This window comes from Neolamprologus multifasciatus, chromosome 18, assembly GCF_963576455.1.
Source record: "Neolamprologus multifasciatus chromosome 18, fNeoMul1.2, whole genome shotgun sequence".
In the NCBI taxonomy this organism is placed as follows: Eukaryota; Metazoa; Chordata; class Actinopteri; order Cichliformes; family Cichlidae; genus Neolamprologus; species Neolamprologus multifasciatus.
In genome coordinates, this window is record NC_140456.1 from 16,491,360 (window position 1) to 16,510,387 (window position 19,028).

At 39.1% G+C, this 19,028-nt stretch overlaps 2 protein-coding genes across 3 annotated transcripts; one reads left to right on the forward strand and one right to left on the reverse strand.

Moving 5' to 3' along the window:
* Positions 1–4,276: 4,276 nt before the first annotated feature.
* atg9b (autophagy related 9B) lies at positions 4,277–12,225 on the reverse strand. 2 transcript variants are annotated; one of them, XM_085141431.1, is made up of 14 exons: positions 11,515–12,225; positions 11,300–11,345; positions 10,980–11,042; positions 10,241–10,411; positions 8,493–8,634; positions 7,594–8,342; positions 7,142–7,295; positions 6,743–6,922; positions 6,379–6,624; positions 5,872–6,110; positions 5,667–5,760; positions 5,277–5,361; positions 4,914–5,083; positions 4,277–4,777 (listed from the first exon to the last, which is right to left on the reverse strand). In XM_085141431.1, the coding sequence occupies exons 1-13, from the start codon at positions 11,621–11,623 to the stop codon at positions 4,932–4,934; spliced, it is 2,430 nt and encodes an 809-aa protein (XP_084997557.1). In that variant the 5' UTR covers positions 11,624–12,225; the 3' UTR covers positions 4,277–4,777; positions 4,914–4,931. The 2 variants fall into 2 exon arrangements, with proteins under 2 accessions (XP_084997557.1, XP_084997556.1); XM_085141430.1 differs by having other exon boundaries at positions 4,277–5,083.
* A 161-nt stretch (positions 12,226–12,386) lies between these two features.
* On the forward strand, positions 12,387–18,247 carry abcb8 (ATP-binding cassette, sub-family B (MDR/TAP), member 8). The gene is made up of 16 exons (XM_085141432.1): positions 12,387–12,704; positions 13,550–13,880; positions 14,001–14,156; positions 14,401–14,495; positions 15,000–15,105; positions 15,213–15,374; positions 15,649–15,734; positions 15,842–15,939; positions 16,037–16,142; positions 16,243–16,276; positions 16,397–16,533; positions 16,650–16,744; positions 16,824–16,957; positions 17,059–17,206; positions 17,289–17,539; positions 17,753–18,247. Exons 1-16 carry the CDS (start codon positions 12,598–12,600, stop codon positions 17,834–17,836), a joined length of 2,130 nt encoding a protein of 709 aa, XP_084997558.1. The 5' UTR covers positions 12,387–12,597; the 3' UTR covers positions 17,837–18,247.
* Positions 18,248–19,028: the final 781 nt, after the last annotated feature.

Consider the following 19,028-nt stretch of genomic DNA (forward strand, 5'->3'; position numbering starts at 1 on the left):
TTAGGCTGAGAGGTTGACTGAGCTTGCAGCAGACTGTTTTCCACAACATCCACTGTGACAGCTGCTGTCCCCAGCTCATCAGGCCCAGAATGAAGTTATGACTTCATATTGTCCATATTGTGGAAAGGCCTAGAATGCAGTTATACTTTAAATGTATCCTTAGTGAAGTATTCACTTTGATTAAATCACTTGATAAAGCATGGCAACAAACCTCAGGTTGCAGTGCACGTTTTTAATATAGACTCTCAATTTCCTTTTAGTAAAAAATCATTCTACTTAAAGTGACTAAAGCTAGTGTTAACCCTTTTGTCCCCAAACTTTGGCTTCCATGTTATTTTCTTACTCTTCCAGTGCGGGCTTTCCCCCCTGTGCCAGTGACTGACAGCAGCAGGTAGCCTGGACCCTGATTTAAACTCCCAGAAACTCTAGCAGACGGTAATCCACTGTTGCTGCTTTCCTCTGCTTCATCCTCTCCTGGCCACTGTGTTTAGTTTCCATACTCTAACTAGAGTATGTGTACTGAGGAAGAAAATAGTTTAGATAATGCTATCCTCTGTGTTGGCATGAAATACGTCCAAACCTTCTACTGCGCTACTGTGTCACAAATTAGCACAGGCTAGGTTCCTTGATTTCAAATCACTTAATATACCAAAACAACACCACGACATATTTCTGCAACTTTTTGGTAAATGTTTAAAACTCACTTGCAGACAGTAACCACCCTCTCGTGGCACCTGCCAACAGCCTGGCTATAATTTAGCAACCTAAAGATTAAACACCAAGTAAAACATGTCTTTGTAATGAGACTTTTTTTTGCTAAATGGAAGCAATGTATACTCTCCAGTCCGGTCTCCGTGGCCTTCCACATGACCTCACAGCCATTTCGAGAATAAGGTCATAGCTGTATCATGTTCACAGCTTGAAACACATGGGTGTTACCTTAAGAACAGTTACATGGCAGATGACAAGTGAGACAAATTTTAGTTCTACCAAAGATTAAGATTACTAAGACTGAACAGCAGATGGCAGGCATGTCCTCTCCAAAATACTCCAGGGGCTTGGACAACATTAAAAACAAGCAATAAGGTGGGCAGGATCAAGTAGGCGTAAGCTTCATCCTAACCCCTTTTGAAGCATGTAAATTGTATGGTAGAGCGATTCCTTTTTTTTGTATCCAATATATATTTTTTATATTACTTATATGTTTGAAATAAAACAATTAAATAAAAAATGAGACAAACTAGCAAAAAAGAAGCACATGATATTTATTTACAGTCTTGATAGTATTTACAGTATTATAGCAAGCACAGGACAATAGTGGGAACACATGGCAGTGAGGTGCTGTTAAAGAAAACAACTCACCTTAATTATTCCATACAAAAAGTCCTAATTTACCAAAAAAAAGAGATCAACAGGTTACCCTAACACTGGCACTGAACTCTTCTAGAAATGAGGGTCACTGAATGTGATTTATGCAGCTGTTGATGCTGTATGATGTAACATGACGTTTAATCAATGGACTATGTATATGTGCTATTCCTTCATAAGTTCCAACAAGACTGTGAGCAGAATCAACTGGTTAGAAAGAGTCATAGAGCAAGTCAGAGGGGAAAAAGAGACAAAGGACAAAAGCACGGAAAACATATATATGACAGTAGTAACAAAATGTGAATAAATCTGTATAAAACCTTTATATTCATTCAGAAGCTGTTCACTAAATACTTTATTTTTTATTGTTATATAGATTTAGGTGTTATAGTTCAAACTTCTGGGCATCTATCTATCCATCTATAATGTCTCTTGTCTACAGTTATTATTTAACCAAACAAATGGAAAACACAGTAGACTCCTTTGGTTGGAAAATGTGAGGGTAAAGAATCTAGTTGTTTAAGTATTTAAGTTTTTACAAGTTAAGTTAAAAACTACTTTCAAGCAACAGCAAAAACAAAAACAAAGAAAATTAAACTTTATTCTTTTTTATTTTAAATAAACATTACATAATCAACCACACACAGAACGATTAAATACACTCAAAATTAGATGTATTTGCCTCTCTACTCGGTCTCTGAAAACAACACGTACTGTAAAGCTGTGCTGAAAACAAGTTCTTTTGGCATGTTTCATATTTCAGCTAATGCTGCTCAATATACAGAACAAAAACATACAGACAAACTTTTGTAACCACAAAAAAAAGAAAGAAAGAAAACAAATTCACCATTTCAGGATGAAAACATAGCACCTTGTTCCAGTCACTGTGATCCTTCGACTGGTCTATATAGTGGATAAGAAACCATAGTATGATCAGAAGGTTTGCCATAATGGCACTGCCAATTACATGGGATGCTCCCGCTTCTTCAGGATGTTAAAGACAGCGCAGTCCCATGACAAAAGAAGTGCACTGTCAGATACAACAGACTGACCTGTCAGCTAACAAGACATATCCACAGTTTCACTATATGCACTCGATGCTATACACAATGGCATGGAAATCAAAAATACTGTACATCCTATGTGCTGGTAAATATGTGAAAGCAAATTTGTTGGTTAACATGAGACGGCTTCTAAAAAGAGCAAATGCTAATCCTTATTACCAAGGCACTGCTTATAATAAAACGACTAACATTAGACACTACCATGGCGTGTAAATGTGGAGACTATCAAAACTCTGTGTTCAAAGCTGAGCTCCAGTGTCTCCACAACACAAACTCATCTCATATGGAAAAAACACCACAAATGAACTGCGAACACAAGAAATGCATGTAAGCACATTTAAGGCCGTGTGAGGGAAACAGACATTTACTGACCAGTGGAAGAAGAAAAAATAAAAAACAAACAAAAAAAAACCCAGCAAAAAAACATTATGTGCTTGGCGACAGTGTTTCCTTATAGTCTGCTGAGGAACAATGACAACACAACACAGGCTGATGCAATGCTTATCTATAAAGTTAAATCAGGATGCAAGTACATACACACACACACACACACACACACACACTAAAAATGCTTTTCAATCAGTGCAAAAGTGTTAGCATAATTACGCAGATGTTAAAATGCATTCCCTCCACAGACGCATGCACGCTCAACGTGAGAGTGAAACCGCTTCCAAACACACGAGAGGGTTAGGACACACTCTGAAGTCTTATAGAGGTGGAGGGCTCAATTTATATTCCTTTGCAGAATGCAATAACACTGGGTTGATATTTTCATCACTAGATCAACTACGAGATTTTGTCCCAGTTTATTTCAGGGTTTACCGGCAATTGCATTCACCATCTTGCCGCTGGGCATGGCATCTTTGCAATAACACCAAAATTAAAGACAAAAACCACATTGTAAGAGGGGCCACACACCACCTCCATTCGTAAAAGTTTATGATTGTTTAATTTTTTTTCCTAAATAAATTATAGCTCTCTATATACCTGTATCAATTACATATGTGGGGAAATAAATATATATAATGATCTTACTTTGGAAAAATAAAGTCTTAGCAGAACTGCCGTCCTTATGCAGCACGCACTCTGAAATCAGCCCTTATGATGAAGTTCCATTTTTATATGATCAGTTTGAGGGAAAGCACAAAAAATGGTAACAAGCACACAAAGTATTTAAAAAAAGCAACACCTTACTGTTTTGTTCTTTTAAAAAATGGTTTCCACCTACACCTGCCATTAAAATCAAAATGCAGTCGAAAGATGCACCTCTAGAATGAAAAAAACGTTTATGTATAATAAATATTTACACAAGAGTAAATACACTACAGAGGTATCGATTTGTGTATTCGTTTTTTCTCCTCCACAGCTGAGGTAATGCGGAAAACTAGGATTTAAATACATGTTTTTACATCGGTGTTAAGGCATAACGCTGGCTGTGTCCAGCTTAAACAGCTTTCAATTACATCTTCTATCTGCATTGGGATTTCTAAGACAAGTGTACTTGGTGCCCATTACTACGGCTCTGCTTTTGAGGAAAAGCAACTGTCTTGACAGATGAGCCGCAGAAACAACAACACTGACCAAAAATCTGCATTTAGGACCACTAAACACAGACAGCAGCATCAAACCATGTGCATGCTTAGGCTCAAGGAAAACCCAGATACACATAGTGTTTTAGCAGTGCGGCTACTGTATAGTGAACTTTTGAATCATTTCAATACTTGGTATATTTTGTAGGAATTGGATCTAGTAGTAAAAAATGTGACCTTTGAAGGAACAAGCAAGATGCAAAAGTGTATTTACATTTTACAAGAGTCAAATAGCACAACTCTGAAATGCTCCCCCCCCCCCAGATGACTAAAATTGTTCAGGCAGACAAGATACAATTTGAAGACTTCATGCTGTGGCACAGATTGAGACACTATTCTGTGGAAAACTTCAATTATACTTGCACCGTAATACCCTGTGATGCTCAAATACTCGATTTGTGCGCAGCAGAAGTTGTGATGAACCTTTCGCGTTTCGCGCCCATCGTCGCACAGTGGATCTATGATTACACTACACCTCATTACACCTCACTACACCGATCTTTCTGTCATACGAGCTTCGGGAAAAGTTCCTACAAGTTGATAAGAAAATTGTGACAATGTGGACGGAAGACATATGGTTTCCCTGATGCCATAGTCTGCCTGATATGACAGGATGAGGCGTAGAGGTGCAGAGACTGTGGTTATTCAATGAGTCCCTCCTAAAAACGCTGAATGGTGTATTAAAGGTCCATGCTAAATTCTCCATGAAGATCATCTAAGGCCACAACTTTCGTTGAAGAAAGTAAAATGTAAACACTAAAAAACAAAACAAAACCAAAACACAAAAACAAAAACAAAAAAAAAAGAAGAGAAGTGATCACGGCATTGTAGCTTCAGGACAAACAATGCCCAAAAATACAGAACCACAGAGCATTGAAATGAGAGCGTATACCTTATGACAAAAGGCACTTCAACAACTACCCCCAGTGCCCTGTTTTGGAGTAGATCCACTATTAATCTCCTGATCGTCTTCTTCCTCTTCTTCTACCTCTTGCCAGCCACCAAGATGGACAGTGGTGGGTACAGAAATGCTGGAACTGAGGCCGCTGTGTGCCTGGTAACCTGAGAATAAGGGTATAATATCTATTGGTTTGCTGTCTAATGATTTGTAATATCAGGGTATCCACATCAGAACCAGGATTTCAGCACAACAAGAATTTTTGTCACATTCATTTGATTCTGAATTGACACCAACAATATAATCTTTGGCTGAATTAAAAATAACAGGTTCTTAAAAATCAACACTTTCATTTACCAGTGTGTGTGTGCAGATCTCTCATTGGCACTGGATTATGCCACTGGCCTGAAGTTCTTGGTGGGTGGGAGCTCTGCTGGTGGAGCTGAAGAGACAAACAGTTTTCAATGTGCAGCAGAAAGGGGTGCTAAACTTATGGTACTACAAAAGATACTAAAAGCATTACTCTGGCTCAAAATGTGCCTTTCGAGCATTAAATCTTTTAAGCAATACTAAAAATGAAACCATAAACTGAAGCTACGATGATACATGAGAGACCATAGTAAAGATTTGCATGTTTCTGCATGTCTATGTGCAAACATAGAACCTAAAATTTTGGAGGAAAAAAAGGGACATTGGATACACACACATATATGTTTTAGAGGCTATAGTTCATGAACAGGAAATTACCTCATGCATGTAGATGGCATGGAGACTCATCTCGGCTGAGGCAAACTCTGACTGCAGTGCATTGCTCCGGACACGAGAGTCACTGTTAGACATACTGGGAAAAAAAGCCAAACACTTTTTTTTTTCAAAGCTGATAACAAGCATTTGGATTTTGTTTGCTATTGTTTTCTTATAAATAAGCTCAGAATAGAAGTATATAAAATACCTGTCAATTACGGTGCGCTCACTGTGGTACATGGTAGTCTCAGGGTGGAGGGAGGAGGGCAGGAGGCTGTGTGACCGGCCACGACTGGTATGCGCGAGCTGAGATGTAGACAAAGAGGCGAGAACGCTGGCTGCAGCAGAAGCAGCGGTGCTTGGTGGGATGAGTCGATGGTCTCGCCCTTGCAGTCCAGATGCAGTTATAACAGGGTGAGCCAGGACACTGGCCAAAAGATTATCAGCCTGGAAACAACAAATGTCAGAAAGTTACAAAAAAATAAAGGAAAAAAATGAATGAGAATAGAAATTACAACAATATATTTCATAATGAAGCCATTATCAGTAATCAAATTTCTAGTAGTTTAGGCATTAAGTATTTATAGGGAAAAACTGATGATCCTAATGGTAAGGGATGACTGCATTACTGAGTTATCTTTTTACATTAGCTGCCTATATCGTTTTTGAGCAAATTAATATTTCTTGATGTTTGTGTTATCGACTTGGTTCCTACCCCAGTGCCAGACTCGTTGGACTGCAGCGAAGTGCAGAGAGGCGCCTCTGAGAGCAGCAGCTGTGTGGAGGGGCCGGCCTGTGCATCATGGTGCACCTTCTCCTTTAAATGGCTGATAAACACTGAGCTCTCCTGAGGGGGCTGCCACCGTGGATTCTTTATGGTGAAATGCATGAGGGACAGCTCCGTTTTGCCATTTTCAGCCTGCTGGTACACAGATGCCTCTGTCTGTCCTTCTGACAGCCACTGAAAAAACAACAACAATAGACATATCACCTTTTTGATATCATTTTTTTTTCCACAGTCTTCATTCACTGAGACATTTGTTCATTCAGACCTGCCAGACAAAAGGAATGGGTCTTACTGTTGGGTTTCCATGGCGTCTGATGTCCATCTGGGCAAAGGAACAGATGTCACCAACTCCAACGACCTCCACGGTGAAGTTTCTGAAGAAGTCAATGATTTCTAGAGACTTGTTTCTCAAGAGGAAGATGAGAACGAAGGGTGTGACAATAGGACTGAGCAACTCCTCCAAGATGAACACCTGAGTGGACAGAGATGACGTGAATTTCTGGTTCTGTACATTTTATTTTATGTACACCCTATAAAAATATGACTGTGACCAATCTGACAGTTTTAGTATTACCTAGGTCCTGGATTAAAAACCCTCATCACAGCCAGAACAAGCACATAATTTCAGTCTGACAGTCTGACTTGAGTGTGAGAAGTGTGTTCCTATCCACTGAGTTTCTGCATTCCTCACCGCTTTGTACTGGAACAGCTGTGCCACCTCGTCACGGGTCTCACTCTTGTTAGCGTTGCCCCTCCAGTGGTCTGGCATATAGTGAATGTGTGCCAGCACACACTGCAGCAGCTGTTCTGGACACCATGCCATATGCTCATCTGGGATGAAAGACCTGGCATGGGACAGGTACAAAATGTCAGCATTACAGCTGTGCATTACCTGCACATATGAGACAAATGGATAAGCAAAAGAGAAAAGCTTTATCATAAAAAGTTACAAATTCAGATGGAGTACCTGATGAAGAATATCTAATACTTGCTCATAGTTTTAATGCGAGTTATTTAAAGAATTACTTCACTGATTAGCTTTCAGCTGAATAAATGAAATAAAAATAGACAAATAATTTGTAACAGTGTATATTGTAGTTGTTTTTCGATGACTGACTGGGTGGGCTTGCTTTGAGGACTCACCTTGCGATAGTTATTGTCACCCCCAGCACAGTAATAGCAGTCAGAATGTGCTGCACTGTCAGAACATCCTCATCATAGACTGTAAGTACGATGAGAACAGCCAGCACTGAGCCTGAGAAGAAGGCAATGTTCTTAGCAATCACAGTCAGCAGTGGCGATGTAAACGAGTTCATGTACTTGGAAGTGGGTTTGTAGCCACGACCCAAACGCCCGTGCAGCTCATGGTCCAGCTCATTGAAGTGACGCAGGTATAAACGACCGTAGAGGGACCATCGACGTGCGCCCAAGCTCCCAGGTTCTCTGCGGATCACTTCTGTGTAGCTGAAGAAAGCATAGAGCACCTGCCACACTAGGATGAAGGGACATAGCAGCAAATTGGCCAAACCCATCAGGAGGATGACCCTGCTGAGCTGCTGGGCAAGCTCCAGGCGGTTTCCACTGCGCTTGTACTTGGGGTGCAGGTTCCACTTATTCTGAAAGAGTGAGCCAGGGCCCCAGAAAAGGATGAGTTCAAAGTTGTACTTCAGACCCTGGGTTAGAAAGACCACATTGCCCAGCAGGGGGAGCTGCAGGTGCACCGGCAGCAGGGATTTGTTTATCATGGCCACCATGTAGTTCTTAAAACGTAGGATCCGGTGATAAATATCAAGTTCTGTCAGCTCTTTCTTGTGAATGCACATTTGCTGTTCCCTCTGGAGGCTGATTAGACGGTCTTGGACTTCCTGCCATGTGTAGTTGCATAGTTCATCCTGGGAGAAAGACACAAGGAACCCACTCACATTGAGACAAAGCCACAATTTAGAACACTGAGATTTATCATCTCTCTGCATACCAATGAACATGAGTCAAAAGAATTTGTTTGAATGACCTTAATACTCGTCTCAAGTTGGTGCACTCACCATTCTGATCTTCAGTGCTTTGATGTAGAACTGCCTGATCTCCCAGTAGTTCAAAAAGTTGCAAATGACCTTAACGAGACGATAGATCCAGAATATAGCAGCCATGATGAGAAGGAATATGATCCAGCTGTTCTCTTGAATCCTGAACAGAAACAAAAGCCCCTTTCAAACATGGCTAACTTCATGTATCAATTCATACATAATAAACACTGTTCATAATGTAGAGTCATTGTAAAATGTAAAATCTCTTACACAATGTCGGTCATACTTTATGGTTTTTAACTAACTTCATTTATACTTTTACCTTTTTTTCAATTACTGTTGTGTGTATAAAATTCCTGCACTATCTCAGTAAGGCCCGTACTGTGCATCTGTGGCACTTTTATTTTAACTGTGTTGTTTATTTGTCATTTATTGTAGACTGTACTATTTTTACTCTTTATCATGCTGCAGTAACACAACAATTTCCCTTGCGGGATTAATAAAGTATTCATCTATCTATCTATCTATCTATCTACACACATTCACCTCTCCTCTCCTAATAATTTAAGTTGGCTCTTCATTATCTAATGACATAATATTTATTTGAAGTATGCAACAGCTGATCTTAGATGGAGCAATCTAGTAAACTTCAGTTAACATGTTTTTGGTGGGGGGGTGTTTAAAGTACAGTGGTGGATGTCTGCACATTATATTCTAAATTTAAGGAAACCCTTTAATGTTCCCATGTGTCTAAACAAACATTAGCAAATTTCAGTGCAACTGTAAAAGCTCTTTATGAGGTAACATTCAGATGTATTAAACAAAATACAATCTTGTTTTCATTCCGAGCGTTTTAAAGCTGCTTTATGAGGGAAATTAGATATGGGGTATGAAGAGGACAGAGAGAACCTAAACTGTGGGACAAGTTGTTCCCAAATTAGAAATCCAAGCAGTCGGACGTCATTGCCTTTGATATAAACAACTATTGAGCTGCAGTCAAGCTGAGTCTAGGCTACATGTTGTCAAAAAAAAAAAGTGACAACACAGGAGTGGGAGGGGTAGGTGGGGGGCTTACTCCTGCAGTCAGCTTGTGAGGTGTCATGTGGTAGTCAGCTCGCTGTCCCAGCCAAGCTGTCAGCATCGCGGTTGGCTAGCTGTACCTCACCATAGCTATCAATTACATCGCTCTGTTCTCCAAAGCCAGGCTGAGCTCTCAAAACAAACACCTCCCTCCAAGTAACCATGAGTTGCAGAAATGTTCAAGCTACCAATCTCAAGGTGAATTAAACACCAAAAATGAAAAAACAAACAAACAAACAAACAAAAAAAAACCAATTAACTAATTAATCTGATGATAAACCATTGCCTTGCATTACAAACACAAGAGAGTTCTAACAGATTTCTAGATTAAATGAGAAAACATGCTGGTTACAGTTAAATAAGTTTTTTTCTTTTCTCAGAGTATGTGACTGTATCTTGCACTCTGAGCCAAATCATTTACAGCCCATAAAGAGATTTAGTGTGAAAGTCTAATTGCGACTGTATTAAGTCAGAATAATGACATCCCTCTAAAGGCCTGTCTCTAATCCTGGACTCCGCTTGAGAACAAAGTGTCTAATCAAACTTCCTGGAATGTGCATGACTTTTCATGCCTGTACATTCTGTCAGATTAAGTCAACTCATCCTTTTCCCACCAGAAAAAAAAAGAAAACGAATCTCCTTCCGACACGTAAAGTGTCTGTAGGATTGTAATATGCCATCATTACCTTGCAGTGCACTCCTGAGTTGGTAGGATGGCATCTGGCAGTGTGACTTTGTTCCGGTCCAAAGGGTTCTGGATTGGCCCTGTGTGGTTGACCGCTCGATTGGCAAACAGGACATCGTATTCCACGCAGTTGACAAGGAACGTTGTGAATGTGACAACAAACAATAGCTGACTGTGAGGGTGAGATAAAAAAAAGAGAGTGATTAGGTTTCACACTTAATGAAAATACCAAGAAAACCAAAAGATAACAATAAAAACTGTTTAATGTTTAACTGCTATAAATAATTAGGTTATAAGCAATACACTACAACAACTGATCAGTGGATAACACTGTAGTTAAGTAAAGTCGCCCCATCTGATAAACACCAGGAATAACAAATGTCATACAGGCATGGCAGCAGCACAAACAGCAGGAATATAAAAAATATGTTGCATTAACATGACAGCTGGTGAAGGGATTAATCCTAACAGAAAAAGTCATAACAGAATAAATGACCACATTAAAAAAAAGATACAAAATAACATTTAGAGAAGGAATTGCTTAAAAAAAAGGTATTGTCATCAAAGGCTGGGGTGCACTTAACTCACAGACACATACACAAGGCCAAACAAATTTCCTCTTAGATCTGCAAACACACATCAACCTAATGTTTTGCATTCAATGTGTATCACCTGCTATGATGGTGCAATATTTTAGCCATCTCAACATAGTGAGTATTTCTGTGCAACTCAGTACTTACGCAAGTTCAAAGAACTCGGAAAACATCATACAGGCAAAGCCATTTTTTTGATGAAAATGATAGATGTGAACAACATGGTTAAGGAAAATTTTAAACAGCCCTACAACAGGTAGGCAATTATTTTAACTATAAGTATTTAGGGTGTGGACATTCACTATAAGTAAGCTGACTGCACAGTTTAGTGATAACAATGTTCCGTGTAACACAATATCTAAATATTCATATTTGATCCCATAGCAGCAGCAGCAGAAGTGACATTCAAATGATGTAAAAGGGATCATTCTGGCTTTTGCCAGTTTGTTCACAGAGTTTAAAAGGATATCCTTGTAAAGAAGTTATCCAGGTTCTTGATATGGTGCCATGAGTCTGAAACAAAAATGAGACCATTGGAAAGGGAGAAGTCTTTTACAACTTACTTAACCTTATTTGTTGCATCATTTGCCAGCAGATGGCCAGCCTTTTTAACCTTAACAAGTACAAAACTTTAACATACATTAGAAACCATTTTTAACGTAAGCAATAATAATATGTTTACCTTTTAGGCCCTCAGGCACGTGCACCAGTAAATCCTCCTCTCCTGGTGGTGAGTCCTCCTCGTAGTCATCAATTCTCTGATACTCCTGGTAAGCTTCAAAGTTGGCCATTGTGCTTCACATTCTTCAGGTCACCTCTCCACAACTAACGAGCTACTTGTACTAAAGACTATACGAAACGAAAGCAAACTAGCAACCACAACTACATCCTGCAGCTAGCTACTTAGCAGCTCGAGCACTTCAGGAAGAAAGGAGGTTAGCTACAGCTAACATTAGCCTGCTAACCTGCTCCACTAACGGACGGCGCTTGTGTAACCCTACACGACCATGATGACAAGTAAAATTCTGCGTTGGAGTTAAAATTTCAGCACATGAAGCTTCCGTATAGTTAGTAATGAGCGTCCCTTACGTTAATAAAAGATTACTACCTGAGCCAAATGACTGTGCAGCGGCTGGCTAACCTGTGAATGATTCAGCCAGTCTTGTAGTCAGGGTGACACGGTTTGTTTTGTTCCCGTCTGCCGTCGGTTCATCTACTGATCTTTATCCCTTTTTTAGTGTTTGCTGCTCAGTGTCCACCTCTTCACCACAGCTCGCTTATCTCACACAACTTCGTTTCAGTTACAACACGGCTGTCTTCGGTCGGTTCCGCGGTCCGTTACTTGATTTCCAAAAATACATCAACCTGTGCGTGTGCACTGTTTTTGTCTTTCGCTAACAAATGTCAACAAAACGACTTTGACGTCACTTCTGATCACACTGACGCAATTTCCGAGTAGCAATTGTAGTTTTTTTAAATAATTTTCACATGGCAGACCCTCTGTTGTCCGACTTTTTCGCTTTTAGCGTCGTCCAAATAGCCCCAAATATCGATATATAGCTTGCTGTGAAGTAAGCATTTATTCGTCTTGCTTGTGAGTTTCACAAAGCAAAATTTATCTTAAAGCAACGGTCCTAGCTTTCCCGCTGAAATGCATCTTGGGAGAGTGTTAACATGGCAGCCTGCAGAGTTTCGCTGGATTACTGTAGAGCTTAAAGATTATTTTGACCTCATGAGCTTATTATCACTGAAAAAGGAATAAAGCATGCTTCAGTTGCTCAGTTGTAGAGCAAACATCGCTGCTGCACCATTACGGCCATTGTCGTTGCACTGCCGGTGCAATAAAAGTGCAGACTTATGGAAGTTTTCACGGTAGGTTAAAGTGACCGGGAGCTAATTTAGCCAGTGACAGCCGACCTGTAGATTATACCAGTTGTATAATCCCATATATGTGGTACTCCTCACTGTCACACTTGACCTACTTTGATTTCCTTTAGCACTGCCAGACTTATTCAGATCTTTTCTCTAAGAAAAAAGCAGTACTGTGACAGTAAAACAAATCAAAACCACATTAAAAATATTAAATCATAAACACACAAATGTGAGATTTTTCTTTCTAACATTTGAGATAACTGAAAATTTCGACTAGTTTTCCTGAATTTTTCCTGAACTGTAAGATAAATGTATAAAAACTTCAACATTTGCCCATATATATGTATATACATATAAAAAACTGACAAGAAAGTTTTATACTGGTTTTATACTTTATGCTTTCTTTTGTGTAACTGTGATTATAGTGCCACTTCGTTATAATTGTTAAATACAGGTTCTCTTAACATTGTTTACTTTCTTGTTTTTTTCTGTCCCATTAATTTCTCAATTTATATACATTTATTTATTTATAAATAAATAAATGTATAAATAAATGTGTGTGTGTATATATATATATATATATATATATATATATATATATATATTTATTATTATTATTATTATTATTATTATTAATATGAAGTTGTCAATAAAATATATTTAAAACAAAAATGGATGTTGTTTCAGTTGGGCCACATTTCCTTGTGCTACTCAACTGTAACACAGGTGAACGAATTCATTAAAATTGATTAGCTGATAACGGCCAGGATTTTTGTTATATTAGTGTTGCAAAACCTTCATGATTTTGATTCCCTGATTTTATTTCTGTCCTGGTCTGTATCCAGGTGGTACACATCCCCAGGGTCTAATGCAAACAGCTCCTCACAGCAGCGTGGCGGTGCTGTCAGTCGCATTTGGAGCCTGACTCAGAGAGCTGTCCGTCAGTCCGCCACCAGGACATCGAAACCCCCGGGAGTAGCTTTGAAGTTTATCCTGGGACCAGCAGTACTTACTGTTTCAGCTCGACTGTTTTGCCATGTAGCCCACTGTGAGGCAGATGTGAATAATAACACCCCTGTGGAAGTTCTAGCCAAAAACCCAGTGCCTGACTTCAAATGGCACGTTCTGTGGGAATTTGTAAAACCTCAGCTGTTCGCTCTCGTCTGTGCTGTTGTGGTAAGACTGAATCTGTTTACTGATCAAGAATGTCGGTGAAGCAAAAGATTTTAGCCAGGTAGGGCATTTATGCTTATCATTTAAAATGGATGTTTGCGGGGCTTTTTTTGTTTTCCTCAGCTCGCTTTTGGTGCTGCTATCTTGAACATTCAAATCCCCTTGATGCTCGGTGATCTGGTAAATGTTGTGGCACGCTACCTGAGAGAAAATACTGGGAATTATGTTCATGAGATAAGAGGTCCAGCCCTGAAATTACTTGGACTGTATGGTATCCAGGTAAGTACACGTGAAATCTCACTAGTTGCACAACTTACTTGTGAATATGAGTCAAGCACAAAATAAATACTACAATCATGAAGTTTCCGTTAACTATATTAAATTGTTGTGTAGCCGTATACACACACATTTTCTCTCATCTTACTCATTTGGTACTTAAAGATCTCACTGTATAATTCATTTATTTAATCTATTCAATGAAAATAGTTTATTTAACTGGTACTTAATTGCCTCCTTTGTGCAGGGGCTGTTGACGAGTGGGTACATTGTTCTGCTCTCAAGGGTGGGGGAAAGAGTGGCGGCAGACATGAGAAAGACCCTTTTTGCATCCTTACTGAGGTACATACATACATATTGACACAAAGGGAAAAAAAATGATGTATACAATAAATGTTATGTATAGTTTGGTGCAGAAGTGTTTAGATCATGAGAAAAGTTTTGTAATTTGGGCTTTAAGTGCCCCCCACAGAGGATTTTAACTCAAAACATAAAGACTTCAGACTGAAATTTGCATTAACAAATTTATGTCTGTAATGTTTATTTACAGACATTTTTCTAACACAGTGATCCATTTTCAAAACATCAAAAGCAACTGGGCATTTTAACTAATCCAATTACTATGTGTAAAATTGTCTTTCTAAGCAGTTAGTGCAAAATCTTTGATTAACCTTTTGAAAGTCTGCACTTTGATTGTCTAATTTAAAGTTTTTGTGCGGTGTACAGAAGCACAACCGCAAAAACTGTGTCATAATCCAAATACACGCAACTCTGACTGTATGACATCCACTGTCTGGCAGGGATTCCCATAGTTCACATTGTCTTGTTTGCTTTCTTTCAATTCAGACAAGACGTGGCTTTCTTCGATGCCAATAAAACCGGGCAGCTGGTGAATCGTTTGACTGCTGACATTCAGGAGTTCAAGTCATCCTTTAAACTGGTTATTTCTCAGGTAATAACACAAGAACGATCCGGCAGTGATGATTTTGTTACTAAAGTTTTTCTGGTTTTACGCTTCTAATTCTTATCTTTTTTTGTACTTTTTTGGTATATTTTCAGGGTCTGCGGAGTATTACACAGACAGTCGGATGTTTTGTCTCCCTCTATGTCATTTCTCCAAAACTCACAGGTTTGACAGTACTTGTCCTCCCCTGTCTAGTGGGAGCAGGAGCTCTCATTGGCTCATTCCTTCGCAGACTATCCCGCTTGGCTCAAGAGCAGGTGTTGTACTATGCATGTTATATTTCATGTATTAGCATATAGCGGTTGTCTTAATAAATTCAAGATTTGTTCTAATTACTGCCAGCAGATGTTAGTTAAGTTTGAACTCCTATTTTGAAATGCAGTAAAATGTAAACGTATGCAGCAGTGCTTAATTTATTAGTGCCACTGGCACTCAAAGCAACCAATAAAAAGCACTGCATGAGCTATTATTTGCAAAATTAGTATAATTTGCTGTCTGACTGTGTTTTTACTTCATGCTGTCAAATGCAAGGTAGCAAAGGCGACAGGGGTGGCAGATGAGGCACTTGGTAATGTGCGCACAGTAAAAGCTTTTGCGATGGAGGAACGAGAGCTCCAGTAAGTGAGAATATTTTTTGTTATACTTCTACCCTTTGTACTTTCAGAAAAGCACTAAATCTATGACAGAGATATGATGTTTTGATTTCCGTAATGTTTTTACACAGGTTATATGCATATGAAGTTGACAAATCATGTGAAATGAATGAAAATCTTGGTACTGGGATTGCCATTTTCCAAGGGCTGTCAAACATTGCCCTGAACTGTGAGTGTCTTTTACAATGTTAATTAGTTGACACACTGTTTAGCAGGCTGGTAAACTACCAACATTATGCTAATGTTTTTGTGTTGTGTTAATACAGGCATTGTCCTTGGAACTATTTTTGCTGGAGGAACTTTAATTACAAGCAATGAAATGTCTCCTGGAGACCTAATGTCCTTTTTGGTTGCCTCTCAGACTGTTCAGAGGTAAAAACACACAAACTGCTCCACAATGATTTCTCTTTTACAGTTAAATTATTCTTTCAAAAGTAGTTAATTACAAGTCATGCATTCATTTTATGTTTAGGTCTTTGGCCAGTATCTCCATACTTTTCGGGCAAGTAAGTAAAAACTACGATTATCTGATTATCCAACCAGATTTGAAACTGGAGTATTATAATATGTGAACATTTCCAAATGCCTCAAATATTTTGCTGGCAATCTCTTAACATTTGCCGCAGGTGGTAAGAGGAATGAGCTCTGGGGCTCGGGTTTTTGAATACCTTGCTTTGCAGCCCACTATCCCCCTCTCTGGAGGAGGACGCATCCCATACCATTCACTCACAGGAAGAGTGGACTTCATGAATGTCTCGTTCAGGTTGAAATCCTTCTAATTCAGCTCCAAATCAAATCTAAGTTTAAAACTACAACTGAGCACAGACATAAAAGAATGTTTTGTGAATGATGTATTGTTTTCTATTGATATGTTTCCAGTTATCCAACGAGACCAGGCCATCAAGTCTTGCAGAGGTTCAGTTTGACACTACCACCCAGTAAAACAGTCGCCATTGTTGGAGAATCTGGAGGAGGTAATTTCTGACATTTCATTCAGTAACTGTTCGACATTCAAACAATATTGGGTCATCTGATAAATGTTTAACCCTGTAGGAAAGTCCACAGTGGCGTCCCTGCTGGAGCGTTTCTATGACCCTACCAGCGGCGTAGTCATGTTGGACGGCCTCGACATTCGAACACTTGACCTTTGCTGGCTCAGGAGCCAAGTTATCGGATTCATCAATCAGGTCAAGGCTGCTGATCATTTCATGTTCAATTTTTAAAAAGTATTACTTCCTAACAATTTTCACTGCAACTTTCTTTTTTTCCTCTTTCTTCTTTCTTTTAGGAGCCAGTTTTGTTTGGATCATCCGTCATGGAGAACATCCGTTTTGGGAAGCCTGAGGCTACAGATGCTGAGGTCATTAATGCAGCAAAGCAAGCCAATGCTCACGGCTTCATCACGGGTTTCCCAGACGGCTATAACACCGTGGTTGGTATGTGCTCCCATTTGAGCTTTCACAACTGTTAAGAAACAGTGCCGCTTGTTCATTCTAAACTCCAGATCTTTGAATCCAGGTGAGCGAGGTGTGACATTATCAGGTGGACAGAAACAACGCATTGCCATTGCCCGCGCTTTGATCAAGAACCCCAGTATTCTGGTGCTGGATGAAGCCACAAGTGCTCTGGATGCAGAATCAGAGCGAGTGGTGCAAGAGGCTCTGGACAGAGCCACAAGGGGTCGCACTGTGCTCATCATCGCCCACCGATTAAGCACCATTCAAAGGGCTGACTTGATCTGTGTGATGAGCAATGGTCGTATTGTGGAGGTGAGAAGGCTGAGTATTCAGAACATACTCTGACCTCCATTTAAATCCTCCAGCTAATTTACTCTAGCTTTTAATGTCAGAGATGTACTTAAAAAAAATTGAATTCTTTCAGTATTCAGTAATACATATGGACATACTGGTAGCTTACTTTTTGAGTTGATTGTGTTATATCAAATTTTATTATATCTAACACCTTTTTCCTTTTTGTTACAGGCTGGGACACATGTGGAACTACTGAGCAAAGGAGGATATTATTCTGATCTCATCCGCAGGCAAAGAGCTGAGGGGCAAAAATGACCACACCCATGTTTGTTTACAGTAGCTGTATAATACTGTATAATGGTGTTCATTTTGAAATGCATAGCAAGACGTGTGGAAAATTAATTATTTAAAATGTACTGTAAATTTGCCAGCTCTGTGACTAGTTTTATGAGAACTTACAAATGTGTATGAACAAATGGACCAATGTGGATCGGCCTGTGATGAACAAATTACGTATGCGCTGTTATTTCCAGTATTGTTGATAGAATGATAGATTATAATGTGCTGGGACAAATTATTAAAATTACTTAAATGAATTTAAAGTGTTTTTATCTGTTTGTGGATGACAATAAACCTTTCTTGTTACAAATTTAAAAGAAACTCAACACAGACCCTTACCAGTGATCAGTACTGACATTATTCTAAAATTAAACTCTGGGGAAGGAATTGCTGTTTTGGCATCATTCTTCTTTGCCTCCACATACATTTGTATATATAGTTTTACTACATCCAGGCCACATGTAAAGAAGAAACTTCACAGCCAGCACATATCCCTTGTGCTCTTAAAAGACTAAAGTTAGGTCCATAGTTTGTTAGACAAAGACACTTTTTGTAGTCTTCTGTCTGTACACTATCACAGTGGATTTTACATCTGACTTAAAGGTTCAAGACATTTAACAAAAGTTTCATTAACAATTTACTGTACAAGTTACAGAAATTTTTATACATAATGCCTCACTTTCAGAGGCTCAAGACTAGTTGGACAAACTAACAACTTTAAATATAAAGACAATGATACTTGTAAAAACTCTTGGATTGCTTCTGCCGCATTCTTTGGATCATTGTTTGCATCGTGACGCTCACTCCACTCAGTTTACCCTGCTGAACCTGAGCAGAGTATAGCCCTGCACACAGTTCATTCTAATTCTGTCAGCAATCACACTTTGTGGTACATACCATGCCCATATTATAACATTGTCTCCATGTTATGATATGGGCACGATTATGAGCTTTTTCTTTTACTTAGCATTGTTCTGGTACAAGTTAATCTTGGTTTATGTGACTAAAGAATCTTTTGGCTCTTTAAGATGTTTTGTTGTTACACTCTGTTCTTGAATGTAAGCATGTTGTAAACCCATGAATGTGTTTCTTGATTATAAACTTCAACAATAATAGAGCAATTTCCTAGAGAGTGTTCTTAACTTGGTAAGATGTTGTGAAGTTGTTT